Below are 24,937 nucleotides of genomic sequence, written 5' to 3' on the forward strand. Positions count from 1 at the left end.
TATAGGGGCGCCTATAGGGGGTCGACCTCCGCAGGGAGGTCACTAGCGGGCCCATAGCCCCCTGTACGATAACCCCTATGGAACACCCCCATGTCCTCCAGTGAGCCCCGCACAAGGCAGTGCCAGCCGCGCTTCCTATGGCCGCTATAGGGTGCGCGTAAGGCGCTGCCCAGCCCCTCCCAGCACGGCCGGGGGGGGAGGCGGAGCCGGAGCCGGAGCCGTCCCCGGAGCCGCCGCCGGGACTCCCGGCCTGCCCCAGCCATGGCGGAGATCCGCGGTGAGCCGGGCCGGGGGCACACGTGGGGACGGGACCATGGGGCGGGCAGGGGACCCCCGATGTACCCTCCCCATCAATAGCCCCCGGTCCCCCTCGATCCCCGGGAGGGTGCTGGGGTCAAGAGGGTCGTTTCTGCCACCCCCCCAACGCCCGGTGTCCCCCCGCAGTGTTCCCGCTGTCCTGCACCGTGCAGAACTACTCCTGGGGGAAGCTGGGGCTGGCCAGCGAGGTGGCCAAGCTGCTGGCCAGCAGCGACCCCCTGGTCCAGATCCAGCCCGACCGGCCCTATGCCGAGGTGAGTGCCCGGCCCCATGGCCGGCCTGGGTAAGAAAGAGTCCCTTCAACCCGTGTGGGCATTGCAACCAGCTGCGGTCCTTACCATCCCGGGTCCGGCCGGTTCGGGGAGGGATGTGGATCCCCTATAGCCAGGGAGGGATGGGGATCCCTTATAGCCCAGGAGGGATGGGGATCCCCTATAGCCAGGGAGGGATGTGGACCTCCTATAGCCTGGGAGGGATGTGGATCCCCTATAGCCAGGGAGGGATGAGGATCTCATAGCCTGGGAGGGATGGGGATCCCTTATAGCCCAGGAGGGACAGGGATCCCCTATAGCCAGGGAGGGATGTGGACCCCCTATAGCCAGGGAGGGATGTAGATCTCCTATAGCCTGGAAGGGATATGGATCCCCTATAACCCAGGAGGGATGTGGATCTCCTATAGCCTGGAAAGGATATGGATCCCCTATAACCCAGGAGGGATGTGGATCTCCTATAGCCTGGAAGGGATGTGGATCCCCTATAACCCAGGAGGGATGTGGATCTCCTATAGCCTGGAAGGGATGTGGATCCCCTATAACCCAGGAGGGATGTGGATCCCCTATAGCCTGGGAAGGAGAAGAGGAGAAGCCCGGCGTGACTCAGCCCCCAGGGGAGTTTTTGGCTGCATCCATTGCCAAGCAGCCTCCAGAAAAGCCCAAGTCATCCCTGCTGGCTGCCCGGCTCTGGCCCATCATCCATGTGCCCATCCGTCTGTGTGTGTCCCGCAGCTCTGGATGGGTACACACCCCCGTGGTGATGCCATCATCAGGGATAACCGCATCCCGCAGCGGACGCTGGGGCAGTGGATCGCCGACAACCCTGCGTGCCTGGGGGCGAAGGTGAAGGACACCTTCCAGGGCCACCTCCCCTTCCTCTTCAAGGTGCTGTCCGTCAACACCGCCCTCTCCATCCAGGCGCACCCCAACAAGGTAGGGAGACCCTGGGTTGTGCTGGCAGCCCTTGTTGGTCCCTGTGGAGCTCACCCAGCCCCTTTGTCCCCTCTCCAGGAGCTGGCAGCGAAGCTGCATGCCCAATTCCCGGAGCACTACCCTGATGCCAACCACAAGCCAGAGATGGCCATCGCTCTCACCCCCTTTGAGGGCTTGTGCGGCTTCCGGCCAGTGGCTGAGATCGTCTCCTTCCTCCAGAGTAAGGATGGGGATGCTGGTGGGATGGGGATGCTGGTGGTGTGGGATGGGGATGCCGGTGGGGTGGATTGGGGATGCTGGTGGGGCTGGATGGGGATGCTGGTGGGGCTGGATGGGGATGCCCGTGGGATGGGGATGCCCATGGGATGGGATGGGGATGCCAGTGGGATGGGGATGCCGGTGGGGCGGGGATGCCTGTAGGGCGGGATGGAGATGTCGGTGGGATGGGGATGCCAGTGGGTAGGGATCCTGGTGGGATAGGGATGCTGGTGGGGCAGGATGGGGATACTGGTGGGATGGAAATGTCGGTGGGGTTGGATGGGGATGCCGGTGGGATGGGGATGCTGGTGGGGTGGGATAGGATTGCCAGGCTTCAGGAATGACGCATGCTGTCACCCTGTGAGGCGTCCCCGAGCTGCGGGCACTCATCGGGGAGGTGGCAGCGGAGCAGCTGGAGCGCAGCGGGAGCGATGACCCCCGTGGCGTGTCGGCTGCGCTCCGCATCTGCTTCACCCGCCTCATGAAGAGCGAGAAGAAGCTCTTCGTGGACCAGCTCAACATGCTGGTGAAGAGGATCTCGCAGGAAGGTGGGTCCCTTCCTATGGGGCTTGGGGGGCTCTGTTCAAGGAGAAGGGATGGGGCACTTCAAAGCTCCATCCCCACTGTGGTGCCTGGTGCATTGCAGTGGCGGAAGGGAAGGACACGTCGGGGAGCAACGGGGACCTGCTGCTGCGGCTGCACTCGCAGTACCCCGGGGACATCGGCTGCTTCACCATTTACTTCCTCAACCTGGTGAGGCTGGAGCCGGGAGAGGCCATGTTCCTGGGAGCCAACGAGCCCCATGCCTACCTGCACGGAGGTGAGCACCGCGGTGGCCTTCCCCAGTGCCCTCCCCAGGGTGCCCATGGGCTCCTGCACCTGTTGGGCCATGGAGGTGGGCTGAGGGTGCTGCTCCATCCCCGCAGACTGCGTGGAGTGCATGGCGTGCTCGGACAACACGGTGCGCGCCGGGCTCACCCCCAAGTTCATCGACGTCCTCACCCTGTGCGAGATGCTCAACTACACACCAGCACCCAGCAGCTCCAAGATCTTCCCAGCGGCACAGAGCCAGCTCGATCCCAACGTCTACCTCTATGACCCGCCTGTGCCAGACTTTGCCATCATGAGGATAGAGGTGAGCGGTGTTGGGGACACGGAGGTGGACACCCCAGCTTTATCCCATCTCGGCTGTGCTCTAGAAGCCGGTGCACCAGTGAGGAAGGAGGGATGCTTGGAAGTGCTTGGGTTCCCCCTGCCTAGAGCTCCATCACCTTCTGCAGCAGCTCTGGGCGGAGGGAGGACCGGGAGGAGGGTTTGGGTGTCCCCGTGTTCAATCCCTGGGCGGGAATGGGGAGGCTCAAGCCGCGGTGACCCTTTCCCTTGCAGATCCCATCCTCCATCAAGCTGTACCTCGTCTCTGCCGTGGACTCGGCCAGCATCCTGCTGGTGATCCAAGGGGCAGCTGTGGGCACCTCCACAGCCGCGGCCTCCAAGATCCCCCTGTGCCGGGGCTCCGTCCTCTTCATCTCTGCCAACGAGAGCGTCTCGCTCCAGCTCTCCTCTCCCGATGGGATGCTGCTCTTCCGAGCCTGCTGCCTGCTCTGAGCCGGCCTGGAGCGCTTCCCCCCGGCCGCATTGGAGTAGATAGAAACTGACCTGGGCAAAGGCATCTTGCTTGGAAGTTTAACCTGTTAAACCCCCAGACCAGCCCCCGCTGATGTAGAGAAAGAGCAGTTCCATGAATGAGCTCCTTGGACATGGTGTGGAGCAGAGAGGGCAGAGGAAGGGCATCTCCCCTCCTCACGAGCCATGTCCCCGTAGCATCGATCCCGCAGGGTGCTGCCAATGCCACAGTGACTCTGGTGGTTCTGTTTCCCCTCCTCATCCTTTGCTGAGCAGCAGCAGGGAGCCCGGAGCTCTGCACCCCAGCTCTTGAGCATCCCTGCCTGGCTTCTAGGAGCTGCTGCCACTGTGATGCTGAGGCCTCCTGCTGCTCCTGGTGGGCTCTTCCCAAGCCTGGTCGATGGCAGGGAGTCCTCTGAGCCGTGTCACCCCTTCCCCAGCTGTAAAAGGGGCGGCTTGGTGGGGTGACAGAGCTGGAGAGCCTCTGGTGCTGTGAATAAAGAGGTGACTTTGTCCTCGGTGCAGGGCAGCCTGGTGTGGGGAAGGAGGATGGGGAGAGCACTGCAGGGCTTGGGGACCAGGAGGCTGGGGTGGCCCTGGTACCCCCCTGGCATCAGCAGCTCCACAGGGAATGTGCCACCAGGGTGACAAGGGAAAAGCCATCAGTCTGGAACTGCACTGGGGTATGGGGAGGAGCCCCCCCCAGCAGGGCTGTGGGGCTCAGCCCCCACCACAGCACCAACACATCCTCAGAGTAACAAGATGCAGTTTATTGAGTGCTCCCTTGAATGAATAGAATACAAAAAAAAAACCAAAAGCAACAGTTCAGGACTCTAGATATGAACTATTAAATAAGGTTTCTAAGCAGCTGATTGTCCTCTATGGAGTAACAGGACCATGATTTAAGGCAGCTTTTAAGGTTCACAGCAAGTAGAGCCTGCAGCCCCCCCAAACCTGCACCCAAAAGGGGGGTCCAGGCTGCCCCTCGCCTCCATCAAAGCAGCTCTGGGGACAACTGGAACATGCCACCAGCTCCAAACCCAGAACTTAACAGGTCCTCGAGGGGCAGAAAGCAGACAGGGAGGTCCCAGCATGCACAATGGCTGCAGGTGGATGTAGCAATGCGGACACCTAAAGCTCAATCCACTCCATTGGGGTCCCCCCGTTGGAGCTGCCAGCTTTGGTTCAGCTCAGCCCAGGCATTAGGAGGGAACCCAGCAGCGATCATCGACCCCACCATCATTAGAGCAGCACAACCCATGTGTGGGGCCAGGTCCTGCACCTCAGCAAGGCCAATTAAAGGAGGAAAACAGGAGGTCAGGCAAAGCAGGGAGCATTTGCTGCTGCACCTCCCAGTCCCTTTCACGCCCCCTTGGAGATGCCTGAGCCCCAACCAGGTGACTGGTCCCATCCAAACCACCTGAACGTCACTGTGCCACCTCTCCCTGCTATTGCTGAGCATGAGGAAAAGTCCTTTGGGGTGGGTTGGTTGCTGCTGCTCACCATGAGAGGCATCGCAGCATCATTTGGTCTTTGTGTCACTGTCCCAGCGTCGACACGGACAGCAACAGCCATCCCATGAACAAGGAAAGTGCTGGTTTGTGCCCTGTTCTTGCAGGGCCCTGGATGAGCAGCGTCTACTGGATCACACAGGAGAGGCTGTCTCCGAAACAACAGGGACAAGAAGAGGAGGTGATGGGTTTTGGGGGGATGAGATCCAGATCCTCATCATCAGGGACCTCGTCGAGGTGGTACCCATCCTGCAGCAGCTGCCGGCTCAGGTCCTGGTTCACCTGCTGGGAGGGACACAGAGGAGATGCAGATTGGTCCTGCTTTAGTTCAAGTTTAGGGCTTGCAAAGGGAAGGGCTGTGAGCAAGAAGGGCATCGCCTCCTCCTCCAGTGCCTCTGCATGGGGTGCAGCACCCCAACACACATCCCTGCATGGAGCCTCGAGGTGGCTGGGAGTGAGGGAGCCCTATCAGTCAGAGCCCTGCACTTGCCTCAGCAGAGGAGTAGCCTGAGGAACATCTGGATCCTGGCTCCTCGTCGCTAAGGGAAGAAGGAAACAGTCAGAGCCAGAAGGGAAGCAGCATCTTTGTGCGGGATGCAGAGAAGGGAATCTCGGGGGTGCAGTTCTGAGCCAGATCCCCAAATCCCGGGATATTCCCCCACTCCCACCTGTCCGAATCGAGGGAGAGCAGGTTCTCATCAGCCGTCTGGCTCAGCGCCGTGTAGCCCTTGTTAAACCTGACCGACCTGTGGGGAAGCAAAGAACCAGCCCGTGACAGGCATTTTGGTATGGGAATCCAGCCCGCGGACTGAGGAGCCAGGGCAGGGATCCCGGTCCTGAACCTCCCTTCCCACCCTAAGCTAACCCCGGCTGAGCCCTAGGCCACCCTCATGGGGAGATCCTCACCCCCAAACCACCTCCAGAGCAAGGAGAAGAAGGAGCTAGAGCAATCCCTGTTATTACACCGGGTGCCTGCTGGCCACAACGGAGCCCGCAGGGCAGCTCCTCAAGCTCCTTGTGGAGCTTCCCGGTGTCCCAAAGGAACATGGCAAAGCAGAAACGGGCTCAAACCTCTTTGGTGCTGGTTTCGGGTTTGGCGCGGGTGCCCCCAGCAGCCCCTGCCTCCGCAGCGCCGCCTTCGCCAGCTCCCGCTGCCGCTCTGCAACACAGGGCAGGGCTGACACAGCCCTGGGGGGGCCGGCCTGAGCCCGCCATGGGGCAGACAGGGCTTTGGGAGGTGCAGGTCCCTGCCCGCATCCCGGCACAGCCCCCGGGGCAGCACTTACTGAGCTTGGCGTGGAGGGAGGGGGCCTTGCTCACGATGTACGGTCCCTTCTTCTCCACCGCGTCCGCCGCCTTGCTCAGCCTCTGGTTTTCAGCCCACATCAGCTACAACACAGGGACAGACACGGGTTTAGTAGCATCTCTCTACGGGGATGAAGTAACCTGGAGGCATCCCAAAGCATCTGGTCATCCCTGGGAACCTCCAGCTCCCCAGCCCTGCACCATGCCCGGAGGAGAGGGAGGAAAAGGAATAAGCCGATCTATTAGGGGAGGAAGGGATTCTTCGGGAGCAGCAATGCTAAATTAAAAGCACACGCAGGGGCCAGCAGTTCCGTTGTAAGCCTCACTCCAGTAATACCCCGGAGAAGCAGGGATGGAGGGGATTTAATGAGCAGGTTCATCAACTAAAACACAGGGATCATTGGGTTTAATTCCTCCGCAGGTTTTGAGCCTTCCAAGCTTCCCTTGTGCAGGAATTAGAGGGAGCAGTTAATGAAGCAACAAGGCAGAGGGCTTGGGGCACTGATGGGAGAGCACAGCCGGGATTAGCGGGGTCTGAAGCTGGAACTAGCAGGGCAGAGCCTTACCCGCAGGAATAACCCCGCACACAGGGAGCTGCGGGATTAACCGCGATGGCAGCAAACCCCTGCCTGCACCTTGTGCTCCCCTGTGCTGCCCCATATCACCCATGCACATACCCTATACTTCCTCACACACATATCCCAGCCCTATACCCTCTTGTATGTGCCTTGTACCCTCCTGTATATGCCCTATACTGCCCCACACACATATCCTAGCCCTATAGTATCTATGCACATACCCTATGCTGCCCCACACACATATACAAGCTCTATATTACCCATGCACATACCCTATGCTGCCCCACACACGTATCCTAACACTACAGTATCTATGCACACACATCCTAGCCCTATAGTATCTATGCACATACCCTATGTTGCCTCACACACATACACCAGCCCTGTAACATCTATGCACATGCTCTATGCTGCCCCACACACATACCCCAGCCCTACAGTATCAATGCACATATGCTATGCTGCCCCACACACATACCCCAGCCCTACAGTATCAATGCACATGCCCTATGCTGCCCCACACACACATCCCAGCCCTACAGTATCAATGCACATATGCTATGCTGCCCCACACACATACCCCAGCCCTACAGTATCTATGCACATATGCTATGCTGCCCCACACACATATAGCCCTATAGTATCTATGCACATACCCTATGCTGCCCCCCACACATATAGCCCTATAGTATCTATGCACATACCCTATGCTGCCCCCCCCACATGCCCCAGCCCTACAGTATCAATGCACATGCCCTACGCTGCCCCATACGTGTACCCTAGCCCTACACCCATGATGAACACACGCCATACTGTCCTATGCGTACACCCCAGCCCTGTACCACCTATGCCCATACCCGGTACTGCTCCCTGTACCCCAGCCCCACACCCCCATGCACACCCCCGACACCCCACAGCCCCCCGGCCCCCCACGTACCCCCGGGCCCCGCCGCCCGCCGGCTCTGCCCGCACCGGCACCGGCTCCTCCGCCGTCTGTCGCCATGGCCTCCCTTTCGCCCCGCCCCTTTCCCCCCGCCCGCCAATGGCAGAGGGCGGTGGCGGGGAGACCCAGCCAATGGGAGGAGAGGAGGTGGTGCGCCCCCTCGGCTTGCCGCGCATGCGCAGAGAGCCGTCATGGGGCTGCAGACCGCGATGCGCTTCCCTGCAGGAGCTCCCGTTTTCCTGGAAAAGTCCCTTTTTCTGGTGGAAAAAACCCACAAAATTCCCTTTTCCCCCCCGCCTGCACGGGAACCGCGGTGGGAAACGGGCTCTGCAAAGCAACATCCACCGTGGAGCGATCCCCAGCCCTGCAGAGGGCACAGGGCTGCGAACGGGAGTCTCCCACCGCGCCAAGAGCCTCCCGCAGGGACACGGCTTCCCCAGGGGCAGGGGGCTCTGTGAGCCCTTGTTCTGCTCCTCCTCCATAAAGCCGGGGGTGCAGCAGGGTCCCTGCGCCCTTCCCTTCCCCATGGAGGAAGGGCCGTGGGCACTGCAAGCAAACAAGGGTTTATTCACCCCTGGGAGGGTGTTTTGCCCTTTATTTCCTCCTTTTCCCCATGACCCCAGCCCCCAGAACAACCACAGGAGCCACTGCCACCGCGTCAGTCAAACCAGGTTTTCCTTTATTAGGTCCAACTCCGCCTCACGTACATTGTGACTCAATAAAGGAAGTTAGCTGAAGTTAAGAGGATTTTAACACTTGTGCCTGCAGGCGGCTGTGTACAATCAGGTGGCACCAGTGAAATGCTGGGGTAATGCACCTGCAATGGAAAAGAACACAAAAGGCATCAAAGCAGCAGCCCGGACCTCCACCATGTGTCACAGGGGGCTCATGTGAGCTCATCTAAGAGGCTGGGGAGCTAAATGTCTTCTATGGCTGTTCTCAAGTTTAGCAAGTACTCGGAAGCTCTAAAAAGACAGTAAAGTAAGTGGTTTCCCAGGACTCAAGGCTGTTCCATCAAGCACCACTCCTGAAATAAAGGGTATTCAGTGAAGCTCTGGCCATGCTCCAGCTGATCTGCTTATTCAGTAAGCAAGGAGTGCTCCAAAGTAGTGTTTAATTACAGAAAAGATGCTATTTTAAGTGTAATGTGAAGAAACTGATAGAATCATGAAATGATTTGGGTTGGAAGGGACCTTAGAAGCTCCTCCAGTTCAAACCCCTGCCATGGGCAGGGACACCTTCCACTAGAGCAGCTTGCTCCAAGCCCCTGTGTCCAACCTGACCTTGAACACTGCCAGGGATGGGGCAGCCACAGCTTCTCTGGGCACCCTGTGCCAGCACCTCAGCACCCTCATAGGGAAGAGCTTCTGCCTTAGATCTAACCTGAACTTCCCCTGTTTCAGTTTGAACCCATCACCCCTTGTCCTATTTCTACAGTCCCTGATGAAGAGTCCCTCCACAGCATGCTTGTAGCCCCCTTCACATACTGGGTGACCACCATCAGTGAGGCTCATTTTCCAGCATAAGCTATAAGGAGGGTCCCCCAGTTTTCTAAATGGGCAAGACTGCAACAACAATGTGCACGTTTGTGCATTCCCAATGGAAACAAGCCTGCCATTTACTAAAACACACTTCTGGGGCCAAGCTGCTGAGCAGTCAACATGTTGCAATACCCATTGTCTTAGCAACTACCTAGACACTGCTGGGGATGGTGGCAACCATCCCTTCCCAAGGATGGGGTAACACTTAGTTTTACAAGTGTTAGCATCTTTTCCAGGAGGCATGTAGGTACAGATATTTGGAGACTCACACTACACACAGCCCTGTAAAGGCAAGGAAGGGCACTCTGTCCTTGCCAGGAGAGTTTTGGGGTACCCGTTTCCCATGCCATGACTCGCAGAAGCACCAGCATCCCTTACCAATAACATTTATGCTTTGTCCAGGCCCAGTTCCTCTGGAGTGGAGATTCCCAATTCACTCAAAGTTGGTCTAAGCTCCTGGATAACGTAAGGGTAGATTTCCTTGTGAGGTCCTGCCTTGTCCTAAAGGAAAAGGAATGGTGTTATTTCCACAGCAAGGGGCTGTACAGCGGTCAGGTTTGCAATCCAGATGTGTGGACTCATGAGGGCAGATCACAGCCCCGCTCTGCCTAGGAAAAACAACACAACTTGCTTGGAAATCAGGGAAAAACCAGCACTCCTTGGGTAAGAGCATGTTACTGTCCCCAAGTTCTGATCAATTGAGTTATCCCTTAGATGGTGGGGACAAAGGGGGCAAACAAAAAAGAGATAAGGGAAACACAGGAAGTTTCTTCCATCAGCCTCTAAAAACACCAAGAGAGTTTCAGTTCTACAGAATGCACAGAGCAGCAATAGCAACCACAGAGGCAAATGACTGTGGAGCACAGTCTGCAGCAGGTGTATGTAAGTCCTTGGGACAAAAAGGCAGCTGGAAGAGCAGAGCTGCTGGCTTCCAGGACTGAAACAGGACTCCTGCCTCCATGCTCACCCACTTTAACTCCCTGCTAAGTGAAGGCTGGACTCAGGTTTCAAGGTGCTGGTTTCTGCTGGGTTTCAAGGCTGTGCAGCTCAGCGTTCAGCCCTTTAGGAAGCTGGTAAACTGCCTCTGCCTGAGGGATTCCTGCTAATGCTTGTTTTAAAACTAAAAGGAAGAAAAATCCTTCACCTTTCCCACCAGAGGCAGTGGCAGGAAAGGAAAATACCAACTTAAGAACATCCCCTGAAGCTGTGCTGCTGAGTGCTCTCAAAACTTATCCAAGGCACCAAGCACACACTCACATGGAAGCTATGGACTCTGCCAATGGGAAACAGTGCCTTTCCTTGGCACCACTGAGAGCAAGCCCAGGCAGACGCTGTGCTCTGGGCACGGAGGGCTCAGCAGTGAGCCCGGAGCTGCTGTTCCACTCACCTTTACCACTTCTAAGATGCGGACAGCGGTGGCAAAGTCATTTAACCGTCTGCATGCCCTCAGAGCTGCGTCGATGATCTTTGGTTCCGGAACCAGGTCATACCCCACAAGTGTGTTGATGCCTGTGAAACACCAAGAGGGCCTTGGTAGCAGCTCCTCGTGCTATCAGAAGGAACCCACTGAGCGTTACTGTGCTCCGCTTTATGAAGGGATTAAGTCTCACCACCATTAGGAGCTGATGAGACTTTTCACTGCTATTCAGGGGACACACAAACAGCCCAGGGTTTTCTTTTGCTTTTCTCCCTACTCTACTACTGTAGATTTTAAGTTGACTTCATGAAATCCCGGTGAGCCAGTTCCATCCATGCTCCCCACAGGAGTCAGTGTCTGCACCACAGCAGTTATGGAATTGTTAAGGAATACCAAATAACTTCATTCCTACAAGTGTAATGAAAACTAGAAGTCAAGCTGCTGGCTCTTCCCCTCCAGGGGACTACAGCCCATACCTCACGCAGGTGATGCTGGAATGATCCCTCTGGCTGTTACGCAAACACATTTTCAAGCCCTAACTGGGGCAGTTTAATAGGAGCTGGCAAACAACAATGGAGACACCAGTCTGCATGAGTTATGGCCAAGCCATTAGCTCAAAGGCCAAATTCAAACGTGTGTGGTTATGCTCTAGGCAACAACTGAGCTCAGATGCATTTTCCTCAGAGCAAACGTTTCTCTCCCTCCCACCCAGGTGCTGAAATGTGTGTTCTGGGGCACTAAAGCTTACAAAGCCTGACTCCCACCGTGTCATAGCCCTCATTCTGCATCCTTGCAACCTGCTTGTGTGAGCAGGTAAGGTGCCATTGCCCGATACAATAGGCTCAGAGCAAACAGCATAAGCACAGAGCAGCCCCAGCAGGGTACATACAGGACTGCTCTCCTGCATCTAACCCCAGTTTTCCCTCTTCCTGCTCCCCAACAGCAAAGTCAAATCCATCTGTTATTCCTGGCCACTGAACCGTTCTATTTACTCCGTGGTCACTCTCCCCTTTCCACTCAACTCACCTTTCCTGAGCTCCCAGGCATCAATATCTGGCTTGTTGAAATAGGTCACCCAGCGAGCATCAAACTCTTCATCTGACTCTTGTGACCCATGGGAGTAGCAGCGGGCGTGCAGCACAGCTGGAGGCAGAGAGGAAGAGATGTGGAGCAAACAGGAAGGAACTGCACTTTAGCCCTGACCAGCACATCAAAAGCCATAGAAAGAGGTGTTTCACTCACTACAGTCAGTCTGGATCAGTCCTCAGCTGGGATATGCACTGGATGGATACAGCTTATTTAATACTGGTGGTTTGACTGGTAGCAAAGTGTGTGTTTTCTGATCTACATCAGGCTCCCAAAGTGCTCCCAAACCCTTTGGTTAGAGCAGGATTGTTTAATGAGGGGAAACATCAGAGAAAACCCTTTCAGTATAACCAGTGCTTCAGAGAAGTTTCCTGGGAGCCCTGTTTCTGCAGGACACAGGAATCTTCCCTCTTTCCAGAACCAAGGAAGCCAAAGAAACATCCCACACAGCTACTCCATCAGCAAAATTGTTCCGCTCCCTGCTCTGACCCCTCTCAAAGCATCAGGACATGTCCACAGTCAGCTTGTCAGTGGCATTCCTCCAGAACTAAACCCTTACACTCCATTAGTTACACCACTGCTCACTTCAGACAAACACACTGCCTTATTCCTCCTGCTCCTGAGACTGCTCCACAACTGAGTCTGTGCAGTAATCCAAGAAAAGCAGATTTCCCAACCAACTGATGGGTTTCCCAACCAGGCTGGTTTTGAGGGATGACTCAATAGCAATGTACCTCTGCAGCTTTTGATTCCAGCTGATGAGCGCTTGTTTTAAAGAGGTTTTAGCACAAAATGACATGGGCCCAAATGTAACAGCTCTCAAGCAAAGGGACCAGAGCTATTCCTTCCAACAGGCTACTGAGGGGTTGAAGGAGGACAAAAGCCATTGCTGTCTGCGCCTATGCAAGATAAAACTCCCACGGCTGTAACTGCATTTGTATTTGATCATTCACAAAGCACAGAAGGGGATCATACTGCAATGGACAAATGCCATTGACACGATTCTGAACTCATTTCCTCCCTCAACACTGCTCTTTACCAAAATATCCCTTTTTGGGGGGAGTTTTGCCTTTTTTTAACCTACAGAGGTTGGAACTAAACACGGGGCACGGGCAGCTCCACCTGCAGCACAGCCATTCCCTGCAAGCTCCTGGCTGGAGACGCTTCCTTCCCTCCTGGTAATTCCACCCCACCAATGTTTGCAGAGAGGTCACACACTAGATATGACCTTGCCAGCGTGGAGCTCTGCTTCAGAGGAAGGCAGAGCTGAGCGGGCACTCCTCCTTTCTCATCCTTGCCCGAACCCCTCATGCTGCCTAGCTACAAAGCTGTATTCACAGCAAGAAGCCCCTAAACCGAGCTGCTGGTTTGCAGCCTTCCCAGATACACTGTTCTGCTTTGAGGAGTGCAGGGAACAGCCACACTGCGAACCAGCAGCCTGGTTCTGGGTAAAGTACAATGGAAGGAACCTCAAGGAGTATCTTTAGTCTCCTGAAGTGATGGCGCAGCCAGCACACAACCCAGATTTCCATGAGGTTCAATGTGTCAGCCGTGGTTCTGGTTTCTGCAGTGCTTCCTAAGCCAGGGAAATGGGAAGATAAACCACCCTGCATCTGGTTTCTCTCCATCACTAGGTAAGGCAAAGGCAAATTCAGGCCAAGCCAGAATTGTAACACACTTTTTGTGTTCCAGGAGGAGATTCCCCATCTCTGCCCAGCTCCAAAGCAGCTCCTTGACCCTGCTTTCTCCAATAAAGCACATGCCCAGCAGAGCTCAGAGCAAGAGAGAAGAGAAGGCTGCGTGGAGACCTCATAGCAGCCTTCCAGTATCTGAAGGGAGCCTATAGGGATACTGTGGAGGGACTCTTCATTAGGGACTGTAGTGACAGGACAAGGGGTAACGGGTTCAAACTTAAACAGGGGAAGTTTAGATTGGATATAAAGAGGAAGTTCTTTCCTGTTAGGGTGCTGAGGCACTGGAATGGGTTGCCCAGGGAGGTTGTGAATGCTCCATCCCTGGCAGTGTTCAAGGCCAGGTTCAATGAAGCCTTGGGTGAGATGGTTTAGTGTGAGGTGTCCCTGCCCATGGCAGGGGGTTGGAACTGGATGATCTTAAGGTCCTTTCCAACCCTAACTAGTCTATGATTCTATGTACATGCTCAAGTGCTGTTTGAGGGGAAACACTTTCTTTCCTAATCACAAAAGCAAAGCCTGCAGGGAAATAGCACATCTAGTTTGAGAAGAGCCCAGAGCCACATTCCCAAATGCCATCTTGAAGTCAAACCCCTAAAGTCTCCTTCCATGGAGCTCAACAAAACCATTCCCTTTAGTCTTAAACCAAGGAACAACTCGGTTAGGCTAAAAGGGCGCTGAAGGAAAACGCAACAGGCTACAAGAACATGGATTATGGATTGCCAGCATGTGTTTTCCAACCTTTCCCTGGTTTATCTCCCATGCTAACACTCACATCTACATCCGGGAGGCCGGACCCTGCGATCCACCCTGGCAAAGCTGAGGCAGGAGCCAGCTGGAGCCTGGCACTTCCTTGGGGTCCCTCAAGGTCACGGTCACACACAGGTGGAAGTCACACCGTGCCAACCCATCCACACGGAGATTCCCAGCTCGGGGAGGAAGCCAAGGGCAAGCTGTGTCTCCAGAGGTGTGCTTGCAAGAGAACTCCACTGGTTTTGAGAGCACTCTGGTGCTAAAATCGCCTGAAACCACACTTTAAAGCTTCCCCCAGCACCAGAATTCGGCCGCTTTCCCTGGCAATGAGCACGGAATTAAAGCACTCATCCAGAGGAGCATTCGTTTACATTAATTCCCTGGGAAAAGGCAGCCGTGTCAAGTGAGGCATTTGTAATACAAGACCTTGGGAAAGAAGAGCTCGGACCCTGCTCCGTGTTAGCAAAGGCGCAGAGAAGGTAGGGCACGAGCAGCCGGGGTCCTGCAGGAGCACAGAGGGGCGGCGGGCACGGGGATTTAATGGGGTTTGAATTAAAACAGGGGTTTAAAGACGTGTCAAAGAAACCCCAGCACACGAACACCACAACCGCCACTTAACCCTTTGCACCAGCAATACGGCCCCTGCGGCAAGTGCTTAGCTCCCACACACCCCGAGCGCTGAAACCGCGATCCGTGCCCGTTAATCAGCTGTTAATTGCGGGGCACGGGCACCGTCTCCCCGCAGCCCGGGTGTTCAGCTCCGCTTTCCCCATCAGCACCGAGGCCGCGCTGCTTCTCTTCCTCCCCTTCCGATTAATCGAGGTGTTGATGAGGGCAGCGGGAGGAAGTCGCGGCAGGCCCGGCCCAGCGCCGGTCCCGGGGGCCGTGAGGAGCTCGGTGCCGGCCCCGGATGCGGAGGTCACCGCCGACCTCCGTCAATGTCACCTTCAGGAGAGGCCCGGGAAAGCGCCGCCGCCCTCGCTACAGCTCCCGGGCCGGGGCCCGGCGCCCGCCCCTTGGCGGTGAGGCCGGTACCGACGGCGGGTGGTTACCGGGGCCGGCGGCAGCGGGGCAGCGCCGGGCCCGGCGGCGCGGCGAGCACTAGGCCGCAGGCGCGGCCTGCCCTCGGGTGACAGCGGCGGGTCACCGCAAGGACACGGCGCCACCCGGGGACCGGGAAGGGAACCGCGGCGGGGTGCGGGGCCGGGGCCGCCGGGCGGGCGGGGTGCTGAGGGGGGAAGGTGTGAAGCAAGCGGGCGGCCGCTCACCTGCGGGGCCGACGGGCCTGCGGACGGCAGCGCGGAGGCCGGAGACGGCGCAGCGGCGGAGGAGCGCGGCGGCAGCCTGCATGGCGGCGGGGAGGCAGCACCGGGCGCCGCTCGCTCCTGCACCGGGCACCGGACCGCGGGCGGGGAGGGAGGGACGGCGGGCGGGCAGGACGGAGGCGGCGGCTATGGTGGCTCGGCGGGGACACGCCGCGCCGCACGCGTGACGGCGGGAAGCCGCAGGGGCGGGGCTGAGGGCGGTGCCTGCCGCCATTTTGTGGCGTGTGGGGACGGGCCGGGAGGGGAGAGCAGCGGCTTTGTGGCCCCATCGGCAGCGGGCGGTGCTCGGGGCTGTTTGTGTGGTAACACCGGCCCCGTTCACCCGGCCCGTGACGGTGGTGGGCACAGGGCAGGGCGAGGTGCCGTGGTCGCCGTGCTGCCAGCCCTCACAGCGGGGGTCGGCTCGCTGTGAGGGGAAGATGGGGCGCAGCGCGGCTCTGGGTGGCCCCGTCCGCTCCCCAGGGGTTGTCCTGTCACCTCGTTGTCCCCAAACCTAGCCCCTGACCGCCTTTAGTCTCTATTGCCCCGTGTTCCCGTCACTGCTGCGCTCAGCATCGCCCCAGAGGCGGTTCATGAGGCTCGTGGGGCTGAGCCTGGCTCTGCGGCGCCGATCCTCGCCGTGCCCCCTCGGGAGCCGTGGCGCCAGCTGGCACCGCGCTGTTTGAATGCTGCTCCTTTCGGGTTACGAGCCCTGTTAACCGCTCATGCAGGAAACGCCTCGGTCCGGAGAGGACAGGATCCCCTCCGAGGCTGGAACTGCCTGCGTGTAAAATCCATCTGAGCCAAGTCCAAGCGTTAAGAAACAACGGAGAGGAGCGAGTGAGCGCTGCTGTTCCCTGCCCTGGCTGGGGCAGTGCGAGCCGCAGCGGGGCAGGGCTGGGGAGGTGAGGGGGTCCCGCAGGGTTTAGGCTCCCTTTCCCGGTGGTGTTATTCATCATCCGGGTTGTTCAGTACATTCGGGGTAGGAGCCTGTGCCCGGGTGCTGCAGCTCGCGTGCGGGGCAGAGCGCTGAACCTGAACGGTGTCTGCGCCAAGGAGAGGAGCTCGGAGCCCGAAGCATCCCCGACCCCACCGAAACCCATTATAACGAATTACAATAGAAATCAACATTCAGCAGCCCAGCGGCAGAGAGGTGAAGGGAATCGCTCTGCAGCAGGGGAGATAAGCGGGAGCCTGCGGAGGGAGATAACAAGGTCATTGCCAAACAAAACAGACCCCTGCTTCCTTCTCCTCCTCACTCCCCTCATCTCCTTTCATTCCCGTTCCCAGCCAAGCAAGCCCTGGACAAAAGGGGATGCTCAGCAGCATCGCTCCCGGCTGGCGTTTCGGAAGGATGTGCTCGTAATGCCAATGTAATTCACCCCATCCCATCCCTGCCCTCCCCGCAGCGCCAGGCTGCTCCCGGAGCACACAGGAGGCCCCTATCCCATTCCACCATGGCTCAGCTGGGATCCTCTTGTCCTGGATCGGCAGCAGCCCTCGCTTGTGCTGATCCGTGCCGTGGCCGGCAGACAAGGTGATCCCCTATGTTTTCCCATAGACATATTCCAGCTATTTCCAAAAAGCTTTTATTTTCCATAAGCCTCCCTTTACCCCTGGAAGCAGCAGGAACGTTGCTCCAAAAGGCTTTCCCACAGCCCCAACACCTCCCAGTCCTGGCCACTGCATCCAGCCACAAGCACCCACTGAACGCTCCCATTGCCTGCAGCTCCCGATGGGTGCTTCACGCCAGCTCCAGACCCTACGGACACCTCTGGGAAAGCAAAGACCTGAACATCCGATGTGGGAAGAAGAGGCAGGAGGAGGAGGGCTGGTTTGTTTTCCTGTGCTGTCCCGACTCTTCGTCTGTGTGCTTCATTCAGGATAAATCGCGGCACCGCAGGGTGCTGAGTCCAGCATCAATAACCCTGACAGCTCCTCAGCGGGTGTAATTGCAGCAGTTTTGATGATGAAGGTGTTACTCCAGCGAGCCTGGGACCAAAGCATCTTCCTGATGGCTGAGACGTAGCAACGGGGAGCGAAGATGTGCAGCCGCCTTCCCCAGCCAGGGCACCCATGGGAGTCACTGCAGGAACGTGGCTGGAGGTGGGTAGCATTATCCCTATGGGGTCACCAATACACCCTCAGTCCATAACAGAAAGCGAGTGCATTTAACCCTTTAACCCTCACCCCAGATGTGGGGACACCTTGCAGGGAGCCTGCAGCACACTAATGTCCCCAAAGCAAGGCTTCACACTGCCTTTGTCCACCACAAAGCAGCTAAAACTCCTCCAGCACAACCTCTGCCCAGCGTGCGGCTGGTCGGGGCAGGAGGTGGCGCTCAGTGGTGATGGTCTGCTGGGTGGTCGGTGCTCCCCGAGCCCCTCGGGCCATCGGGTACCTGTACCTGCAGCTTCTTGGTGAGCAGCTCCTCACAGGGAGGTGGCAGGGGCCGCTTCACCCCCTTGCTGGAGGAGCTGGACGTGTCTTCTCCCTCCTGGCCGAGCTGTGGCTCCAGCCCGTGCCGGGGCTCTGGAGGCTGGTAGCCGGTCTGGTTGGGATCCAGGGGGTCCCGGGAGAGCAGGATGCTGATGGAGGGGACGTTCTTGTGGACAGTCAGGTTCTGTGCCCCGCCGCTGGGCAGCGGGTCCTGGTTCTCCCAGACTTCCAGCAGGGTTTTGTAGCGCACCTTGGTGACCTGGTGCAGCCCTCCCAGCTTCCGCTTCATGATCTCCACGCAGGTGATGGTCTTGGTGACGGCCCTGCCGCAGCCGCTGAAGACAATCTGCCGCCTGCCCTTCAGCTCCATCTGGGCCATGGCGAAGTTCATCAGGTTCCTGATCTTGCTGCCCTCCTTCACTTTCATCTCCACCACGTCCGGTGGCAGGTCGGGGAAGGGCAATGGGCTCTCCTCCTCCGACGTCCTCACCTTTCGGAAGTTCTCCATCCTGGACTGGGTGCCGGGCTTGGCTCTCCCTCCTTCAGCAGCCATCCGTTACCCCTTCCCGGTGGATCCGCTCAGGTTCCTAGCGCCCCGGGACCATGGCAGGGCTCCGCTGCCCTCCAGCCTAGCCTGCAGCAGGGCTGAGTTTAACCCTGCACCCCCGGGACCACCAGCCCCTTCCCCTCTTCTGGCCCGGGGCTGGCTGCCGAGGAGCTGGTGGCTGTGCTGGAGGCTGTTCCCTGGGGATACGGGGCTGCAGGGTTCCCTGGGTGCCCCCGTTTGCTCCCAGCCAGCCCCGGCTCTTGGTGACGCTGCTCCGCTCCCACTGCAGCACTTGCTTCTGCTGCTCTTTGCTTCATTCTGGACTTCAGCAGAGCCCCCAGAGCTGTTCTGTGTAATTAGCAGATCCTCCCCCTAGCCCTCCCCTCCTCTGCCTCCTCCTCCCCTCGCTCAGCCTCCCATCCCAGCACCCAGCTCCTGCCTTCATCCCTGTCCTGCACCGAGAGCCCGGGAAGGCGAAGGGGAGCCCAGTTCCTCCCCGGGAGCATGCAGGCAGGGAAACAGCAGGCAGAGAAGGAGGAAGGGCAGAGGGAGAAGCTCAGTCTTTGCTTTCATGATGCTCCCGGAGTCCTGCCCCCTTAAAGAGAACCTGGTCCCTTCTCTCCACGCTTCCTCTCAAGGACGGGCTGGCTGCTAACTAACTGCAAGTGTCAGCACGCTGCGGGCAGCCGGCCTGTCTGCCTGCCCTCTCTCCGGCAGCATTCCGAGAGGTATGGGAAGTCCCGGCCACACTGTGCCCAGGGATGGCACGGAAATGCAGCAGGTACTTCGGGAAGTACTTTGGAGCCTGAGCTCAACCCTTATTAGCCATCATGGGAGAAATCCTGGTGGATGGCATTTCTCTCCCTCCTCCTTCCCCTGTCCTTTCTCACCTCCATGTCCCCAGCTAGGAGTCAGCATCACATTGACTGGTTATGTCCCAGAGGTATCCATCACAGGCCAGGAGATCTCCCCTTTCTGCTCCCAATCCCTTCCCCAGGCAGAGAGGCTGCCCCTGCCCCGGCTCCCCTCTGCCTGCCCCTGTCACCGGCCTGTCCCCTGCATGCCCCATGGCCCGGGGGATCATTGCACAGTGGAAAGACACGCTGAGTATTGCCTTGCAGTCAAATCTTACCAGCCTCTGGATTGTTTTCACTCTGAGCAGGGCTTGAAAAATACATAAATAAATCAATCTATCCATGGCAGTGCAGCGAGGGCTGTGGCAGGGCAGGATGCAGCCATCCCTGTAGTCCCCAAAGCATCTTTCTGGGGTACTGCTGCCCTACATGGGGGTCCAGTGGGCAATGGGGGACAGCACTGGTGTGTCATCCACCTGGGATGGGATGCTTGAGGAAAACCCAAGCATCTCTTCCTGACCCAGCTAACACAGAGGGGGAAACTGAGGCAGGACACCCCAGCACCAGATTCCAGCTTGGAGCATCCCCCAAGTCGTTGTCCCCCCTGATGCATGCTTAGTTGCTGTGCTTCCACCACGAATCCCTTTCTCCTAGCAGACAAAACAACATCACTTCTCCCCTTTTCCGCTTCATGGCTCTTTATGGCATCGCTGCAGCAGGCACTTGGCTCCTTCCTTGGGCAGGCAGGAATGGATTAAGCATACTGGGAAAATTGCTGCCTTCAAAAGATGCAGGGAAAACAACCAAGGAAGATTTCAGCAACATCCACAGAGCGTGTGTGAAGTCAGGGAGCTGAGAAATCCTGCAGGATTTGCACAGGAGGGGGTTGTGGCCACCAAGAGCACCAGGCGACCTGGATAGATCCCAGTGCTGGATGAAACCAGCCCTTCTTTCCTGGCCCAGGCCCAGCTCCTGCCTCCCGTGCCCCATTTTCCATGGTGTTGGGCACCTTCCCCCCTTGCATCTAATTGCTGCTTCACAAACTCTGCTCAGTGGAGCCTTGGAAATGGAGGCGGAGGAGGTGAAATCACAGCAAAGGCTTTCTGCAGCCCCCAAAGGGGCACTGATGGCAGGGTCTTGCTTTTCCTCTGCAGCGCCTAACATGTAAATGCAATTCATTATTAGCAACTCCATTGCTAATTACCATCTGAAGCCATTCATTAGCCTGTCAGCTTGTTTGGTGGAGGACAACAGAGTGGATGGGCTGTTCCAAGCAAAGGAATAGCTGAAATGAGCTCAGCAGCAGCAAACAGCGGGGTGGGAAAGGGGGGAGAGCAGGGACAGGGGGGATAAAGGCACAGACAGCTCCAGCCATGGGGAGAACCAGGAAAGAAACACTGGGAAACAGGGTGCAGAGTAATTTAAAATGGAGATGAGGCAAATGGTAAAGAGGAATGAAGGAAAGATGGGAATAAAGCAATTACACCCTGTCTGTCCTCCCTGAGCATCCACGCTGGTCACAGCGGGAGCCAGGGACTGGTTTCTTCCTCCCTTTTCCCATTGAGTGTCTCTCTGAGCATCCTATAGGGCTGAGAGTCCCCTTCCCTGCAGGACCCTCTTGCCACAAGAGATGTGAGCTTGGAAGGGCCATCTAGCAGAGGAGCCAGAGATGGAGGCTGACAGGGATGGGATAGAGAGGGCTGCATGGAGCCAGAGCTGACACCAGCCCAAACCAAGCCTGTGCAAGGGGGGAAAAGCACCCAGAAACATGTTCCTAATGGCGAGCAGGGCAGCTGGAGAGGAGCAGTAACCCAAGCCCTTGTCCTTCACCTGCCCTCTCTATATTTTCTTTCACCCGAGGCTGCCTGCATGGGAGCGGGTCGGAAAGTGGGAGCATCCGATACAAGGAAAGTCTGGGTGCCGCCGGCCATCTCTGCGTCACATCGGCCCGGCTCAGGTCTCTGCTGCTCATCACATTGCATCCAGCGGCAGGCTGGCGCCTGAGCTGGTGCAGCCCTGGGGTGCTCCATCTGAACCAGGGGCTGGGACCTACTGCTCCCCAGCACTAGAACCCTGAGGATGTGACCCCAGGGGGCAGGGGCTGCCTTGGGGTGCCAGGAGCACCTTCAGGTGGCTTTAGCTCCTTGCAAGTTAAGGCAGTGGGATATCCTCCCTTATTCCTAAAGGGAAAAGCAGTAGAGCTCAAGATAATCCTCATTCTGAGTAAGCAGACAGTTTAAAAAGGAGAAAACCAACCTTTCACAGGATAAATCCCTTTGCAAAGCTATAGCCCAATAGGCAGGATAACACTATAAGGGCCCTGAGGGTGTTAATAAACCCTAATGGTCCTGAACAGCCACACCTGGAACACCCTTCCCATCCTGCCCATGGCCCAGGAACACTATTTAAGCTCAGCCCAGGGCCTTTAGTTCTGGTCTGAGCTATGTTACAGGGTCTCTAAGTGAGATGCAGTAATCTTTGTGTCTGGGTTGGGCTCTGTAGACCTCACCTGCAGATTGATCTCATGGCTTGGCTTTGAACCTGCCTGGATTCTGGCTGACCTGGACTCTCAGTTGAACCTGAGCAGCTGCTCAGGTAGTGTGAGGTAGGCACTGGGATGTCCCCTTGGTTCTCCAGATATCCCCCAGGACCCAAGGGAGGACACAGCTCTTCCTGTAAAGCCTGCGGGCAGATGGAGATGTGGGCAAGAAGAGCTCTGTCACTGGCCATCCCCAAACGAATGAGTGGGGAAGGTGGACCTGAGGCTTGTAGGGAGCAAATCCAGTTGCTCGAGAGTCAAGGAATAAGGAGCATAAAGCAGTTCTGTTGTCCTGGCTGTGAAGGAGGCACCCCATAGCTGGCACTGAGCAAGGAGCAAGACTGGGGTTGGTGCCAGCACTGGGTGCCCAGGGTGCTGGGTGCCTGCAGGCAGGGCCAGCGCAGCTCTTCAAGTCCCAGAGCACCCCCGTGAGGTCTCACACATGGCTGAGCAGTGGCGCTTGGTGACAGTGGGGAGCCACAACCAACCTCCTCCTGCTGCTGCTCCTGTTCCTCCTGCTGCCGTGCACGGAGCTGGGTGCATGGGGCCGAGGACCCAGAAGGTATTTGGAGTGAGCAGCTGGGCCCTCAGGTATGGGGCCATTGTGGCATGCTGATTTCCCTGCTTCCCTCTATTCTGCCATCTGTGAAACAGGCGTTTTCCCTGTTTCTGCCAGGTTTCCTTCATTACATCCCTATGGAGCGACGCCACTCCTCTGCCAAAGGGGTTTGGTGACCAGGACTCGCTGGTATGAGGAGATGGAGCTGCTTTCCTGCGCTTCCCACCTTCACATGGTGGGATGCTATCCTCACTGACCTCTGTGCTGTTGCTCAAAACTGGATCGTGGGAAGGGAGGAGGATTTAGTTGTCAAATGAAACCAGTTTCATGACACCGCACCGACACGGTCCCAAGCATCAGCACAGGAGGTCTGAGGGGTCCCTGCAGGGTTTCTAGCAGTGACACTGAGGACAAGGGACATGGAATCCTCCTCGTGTTGCTTACAGTTCTCAGGCTGATTTGGGATTTATGGCCCCTTTAGGGGTGTTTTCTCCCTCCCCAACCCATGTATGGGTCAGTCAGTCCCTTCCTCTTCATCCCAACCTTAGCATCGATGGCAAAAGAAATCAGCATCTCCCCTGCCTGTCGTGCAAGCCATTAATTAGGGAGTTAGAACTAGATTTTAAGGTCCTTCCCAACCCAGACCACTTTATGATTCTAATTAATGACCATGTGGAGCAGCTCCTGGTGGGAGGCAGACCAGGAGGGAACACAGGGTGATGGGGATGGTGGCTTCTGACCTGCCTGGGACAGTGGAATCCTTTTCCCTGCTCTCGGGAAAAGTGCCTAGCTTTTCTTAGAGTGTTTTCCCATTAGGATACCTACTTCCCTGTGCACATACCTGAGCAACATGTGGGTGCTTCGCCTTGCTGCTGCAGTTCCCTTGTGCTTGGTTATAGGATTGGGCAACCTGTGCCAGTGCATCACCACTCTCACAGCAAAGAATGTCTCCCTTCTATCCAGCCTGAATCTCCCCTGTTTAAGCCCATCACCCCTTGGCCTGTCCCTACATCCCTTGTCCCAAGCCCCTCTCCAGGTTTCCTGCAGCCCCTTCAGGCACTGGAGCTGCTCTCAGGTCTCCCTTTCAGGAGCCTTCTCTTGTCCAGGCTGACCCAGCCCAGCTCTCTCAGCCTGGCTCCAGAGCAGAGCTGCTCCAGCCCTCGCAGCATCTCCATGGCCTCCTCTGGCCTCACTCCAACAGCTCCACGTCCCTCTTGTGCTGCTGCCCCAGAGCTGGATCAGGGCTGCAGGGGGGGTCTCCCCAGAGCGCAGCAGAGGGGCAGGATCCCCTCCCTGAGCTGCTGCTCACACTCTGGAGGTGCAGCCCAGCACACACCCAAGCAGGACCGCTGCCCTTGTGGAGGTCACCGAACCCGTGCTCCATAGTGGCTCTGCTGTGCCCCAGGTAGGGATTGCTACACCCCAGCCCCATAGGCACCCCATAGACCCCGACCCCATATGGCCCCGCCCCTTTGTCAGCCCCGCCCCTCCCGACGGCGGCAGCAGGACCCTGGACAGCGGCAGCTGCGGCTGCTCTCGCGAGATCTCTGCGCTGCCCCCATAGCCCGGCCAGCGGCGGCGCTGTACTCTCGCGATACCGCTGCCGCTGCGGCAGGAGCAGCGCCAGGCGGGCGGGCGGCCGCCACCCGCCGCGGCACCGGACCGGAGGGGACGGGCACGGTCAGAGCACACCGGGTGAGTGCCGGGGCCGTGGGCAGCGGCCTCTGGGGCAGCGCTCGGCTGTGACCCCCTGCGGGACCGACCGCCCCCTGCTCCCATCCCCCGCCTGCAGCCCACCGCTGGGGGGGGGGAATGTGCGTGGCGTGGGGGCACCCGCGGGCCGGGAACCGAGCGGGAGCGCGGCCGCCGTTCTCCCATAGCCAGGCCGCTGAGGGGGGGCCACGTCCGGTTTTGGGGTGGGGGGGTCCGTGCGACCCCCGTGGGTAGCCCACAGGCACCGAGCCCAAACCCGTAGCGCCCCGGGCCGCCCTTGCAGTGCTGGCACCCGGAGCAGGTGTCGGGGCTTCTCCTGCTTGCTCCATTGCAGAATCCATCCCTTTTAGCTTTGCAAGCCCCATATTGCAACAGCCGCTCCCCCAAATCGCACTTTTCCCCCTAAATTGTGCGGATGCCCCTTGTCCTTGCCAGGCTGTGGAGCAGCGGAGCCGGGTCGGGGGCATCCCAGCCGCGTGTCCCTGCTCCCGGCACACGTGCCCGGGAGACGTCACTCGTATTCCCGGAGCCATCCGTGGGCTGCCGTCGGGTGTCGGGCGATGGCACGTGGCGGGAGTGCTTTGCCTTGTGATGGTTGGAGGGCTCGGAGTTAGATGTGGACCCCCCCCCCAAATCCGATCCTCAAGCACCGTGCATTGAGAAATGTGTTCCCTGCTGCTGTCTGTCCGGCTGGGAGAGGGCAAGGTGGGATGGGCAGAGCGGCTCGGATTGAAAACCTCTTCATTCTTGCTT

At 58.0% G+C, this 24,937-nt stretch overlaps 4 protein-coding genes across 6 annotated transcripts; 1 reads left to right on the top strand and 3 right to left on the bottom strand.

Moving 5' to 3' along the window:
• The first annotated feature begins 131 nt into the window (after positions 1 to 131).
• MPI (mannose phosphate isomerase) lies at positions 132 to 3,918 on the top strand. The gene is made up of 8 exons (XM_062612192.1): positions 132 to 277; positions 445 to 572; positions 1,323 to 1,523; positions 1,602 to 1,743; positions 2,147 to 2,329; positions 2,428 to 2,601; positions 2,708 to 2,916; positions 3,168 to 3,918. The coding sequence occupies exons 1-8, from the start codon at positions 262 to 264 to the stop codon at positions 3,384 to 3,386; spliced, it is 1,272 nt and encodes a 423-aa protein (XP_062468176.1). The 5' UTR covers positions 132 to 261; the 3' UTR covers positions 3,387 to 3,918.
• A 238-nt stretch (positions 3,919 to 4,156) lies between these two features.
• Positions 4,157 to 7,803, bottom strand: FAM219B (family with sequence similarity 219 member B). 3 transcript variants are annotated; one of them, XM_062612214.1, is made up of 6 exons: positions 7,736 to 7,803; positions 6,202 to 6,304; positions 5,987 to 6,074; positions 5,584 to 5,661; positions 5,406 to 5,454; positions 4,157 to 5,197 (listed from the first exon to the last, which is right to left on the bottom strand). In XM_062612214.1, exons 1-6 carry the CDS (start codon positions 7,799 to 7,801, stop codon positions 5,042 to 5,044), a joined length of 540 nt encoding a protein of 179 aa, XP_062468198.1. In that variant the 5' UTR covers positions 7,802 to 7,803; the 3' UTR covers positions 4,157 to 5,041. The 3 variants fall into 3 exon arrangements, with proteins under 3 accessions (XP_062468198.1, XP_062468196.1, XP_062468199.1); XM_062612212.1 differs by having other exon boundaries at positions 4,157 to 5,200; XM_062612215.1 differs by lacking the exon at positions 7,736 to 7,803 and adding an exon at positions 6,787 to 6,805 and having other exon boundaries at positions 4,157 to 5,200.
• A 596-nt stretch (positions 7,804 to 8,399) lies between these two features.
• Positions 8,400 to 15,788, bottom strand: LOC134160307 (cytochrome c oxidase subunit 5A, mitochondrial). The gene is made up of 5 exons (XM_062612211.1): positions 15,498 to 15,788; positions 11,726 to 11,842; positions 10,670 to 10,791; positions 9,661 to 9,783; positions 8,400 to 8,558 (listed from the first exon to the last, which is right to left on the bottom strand). The coding sequence occupies exons 1-4, from the start codon at positions 15,766 to 15,768 to the stop codon at positions 9,670 to 9,672; spliced, it is 624 nt and encodes a 207-aa protein (XP_062468195.1). The 5' UTR covers positions 15,769 to 15,788; the 3' UTR covers positions 8,400 to 8,558; positions 9,661 to 9,669.
• Positions 15,789 to 17,106: 1,318 nt separating this feature from the next.
• RPP25 (ribonuclease P and MRP subunit p25) lies at positions 17,107 to 19,111 on the bottom strand. The gene has a single exon (XM_062612208.1). The coding sequence runs from the start codon at positions 18,523 to 18,525 to the stop codon at positions 17,875 to 17,877; it is 651 nt and encodes a 216-aa protein (XP_062468192.1). The 5' UTR covers positions 18,526 to 19,111; the 3' UTR covers positions 17,107 to 17,874.
• Between the last annotated feature and the right edge of the window lie 5,826 nt (positions 19,112 to 24,937).

This window comes from Pezoporus occidentalis, unplaced genomic scaffold (assembly GCF_034315485.1).
Source record: "Pezoporus occidentalis ecotype Australia unplaced genomic scaffold, CSIRO_AGI_Poc_V1 ctg159, whole genome shotgun sequence".
NCBI lineage: Eukaryota > Metazoa > Chordata > Aves > Psittaciformes > Psittacidae > Pezoporus > Pezoporus occidentalis.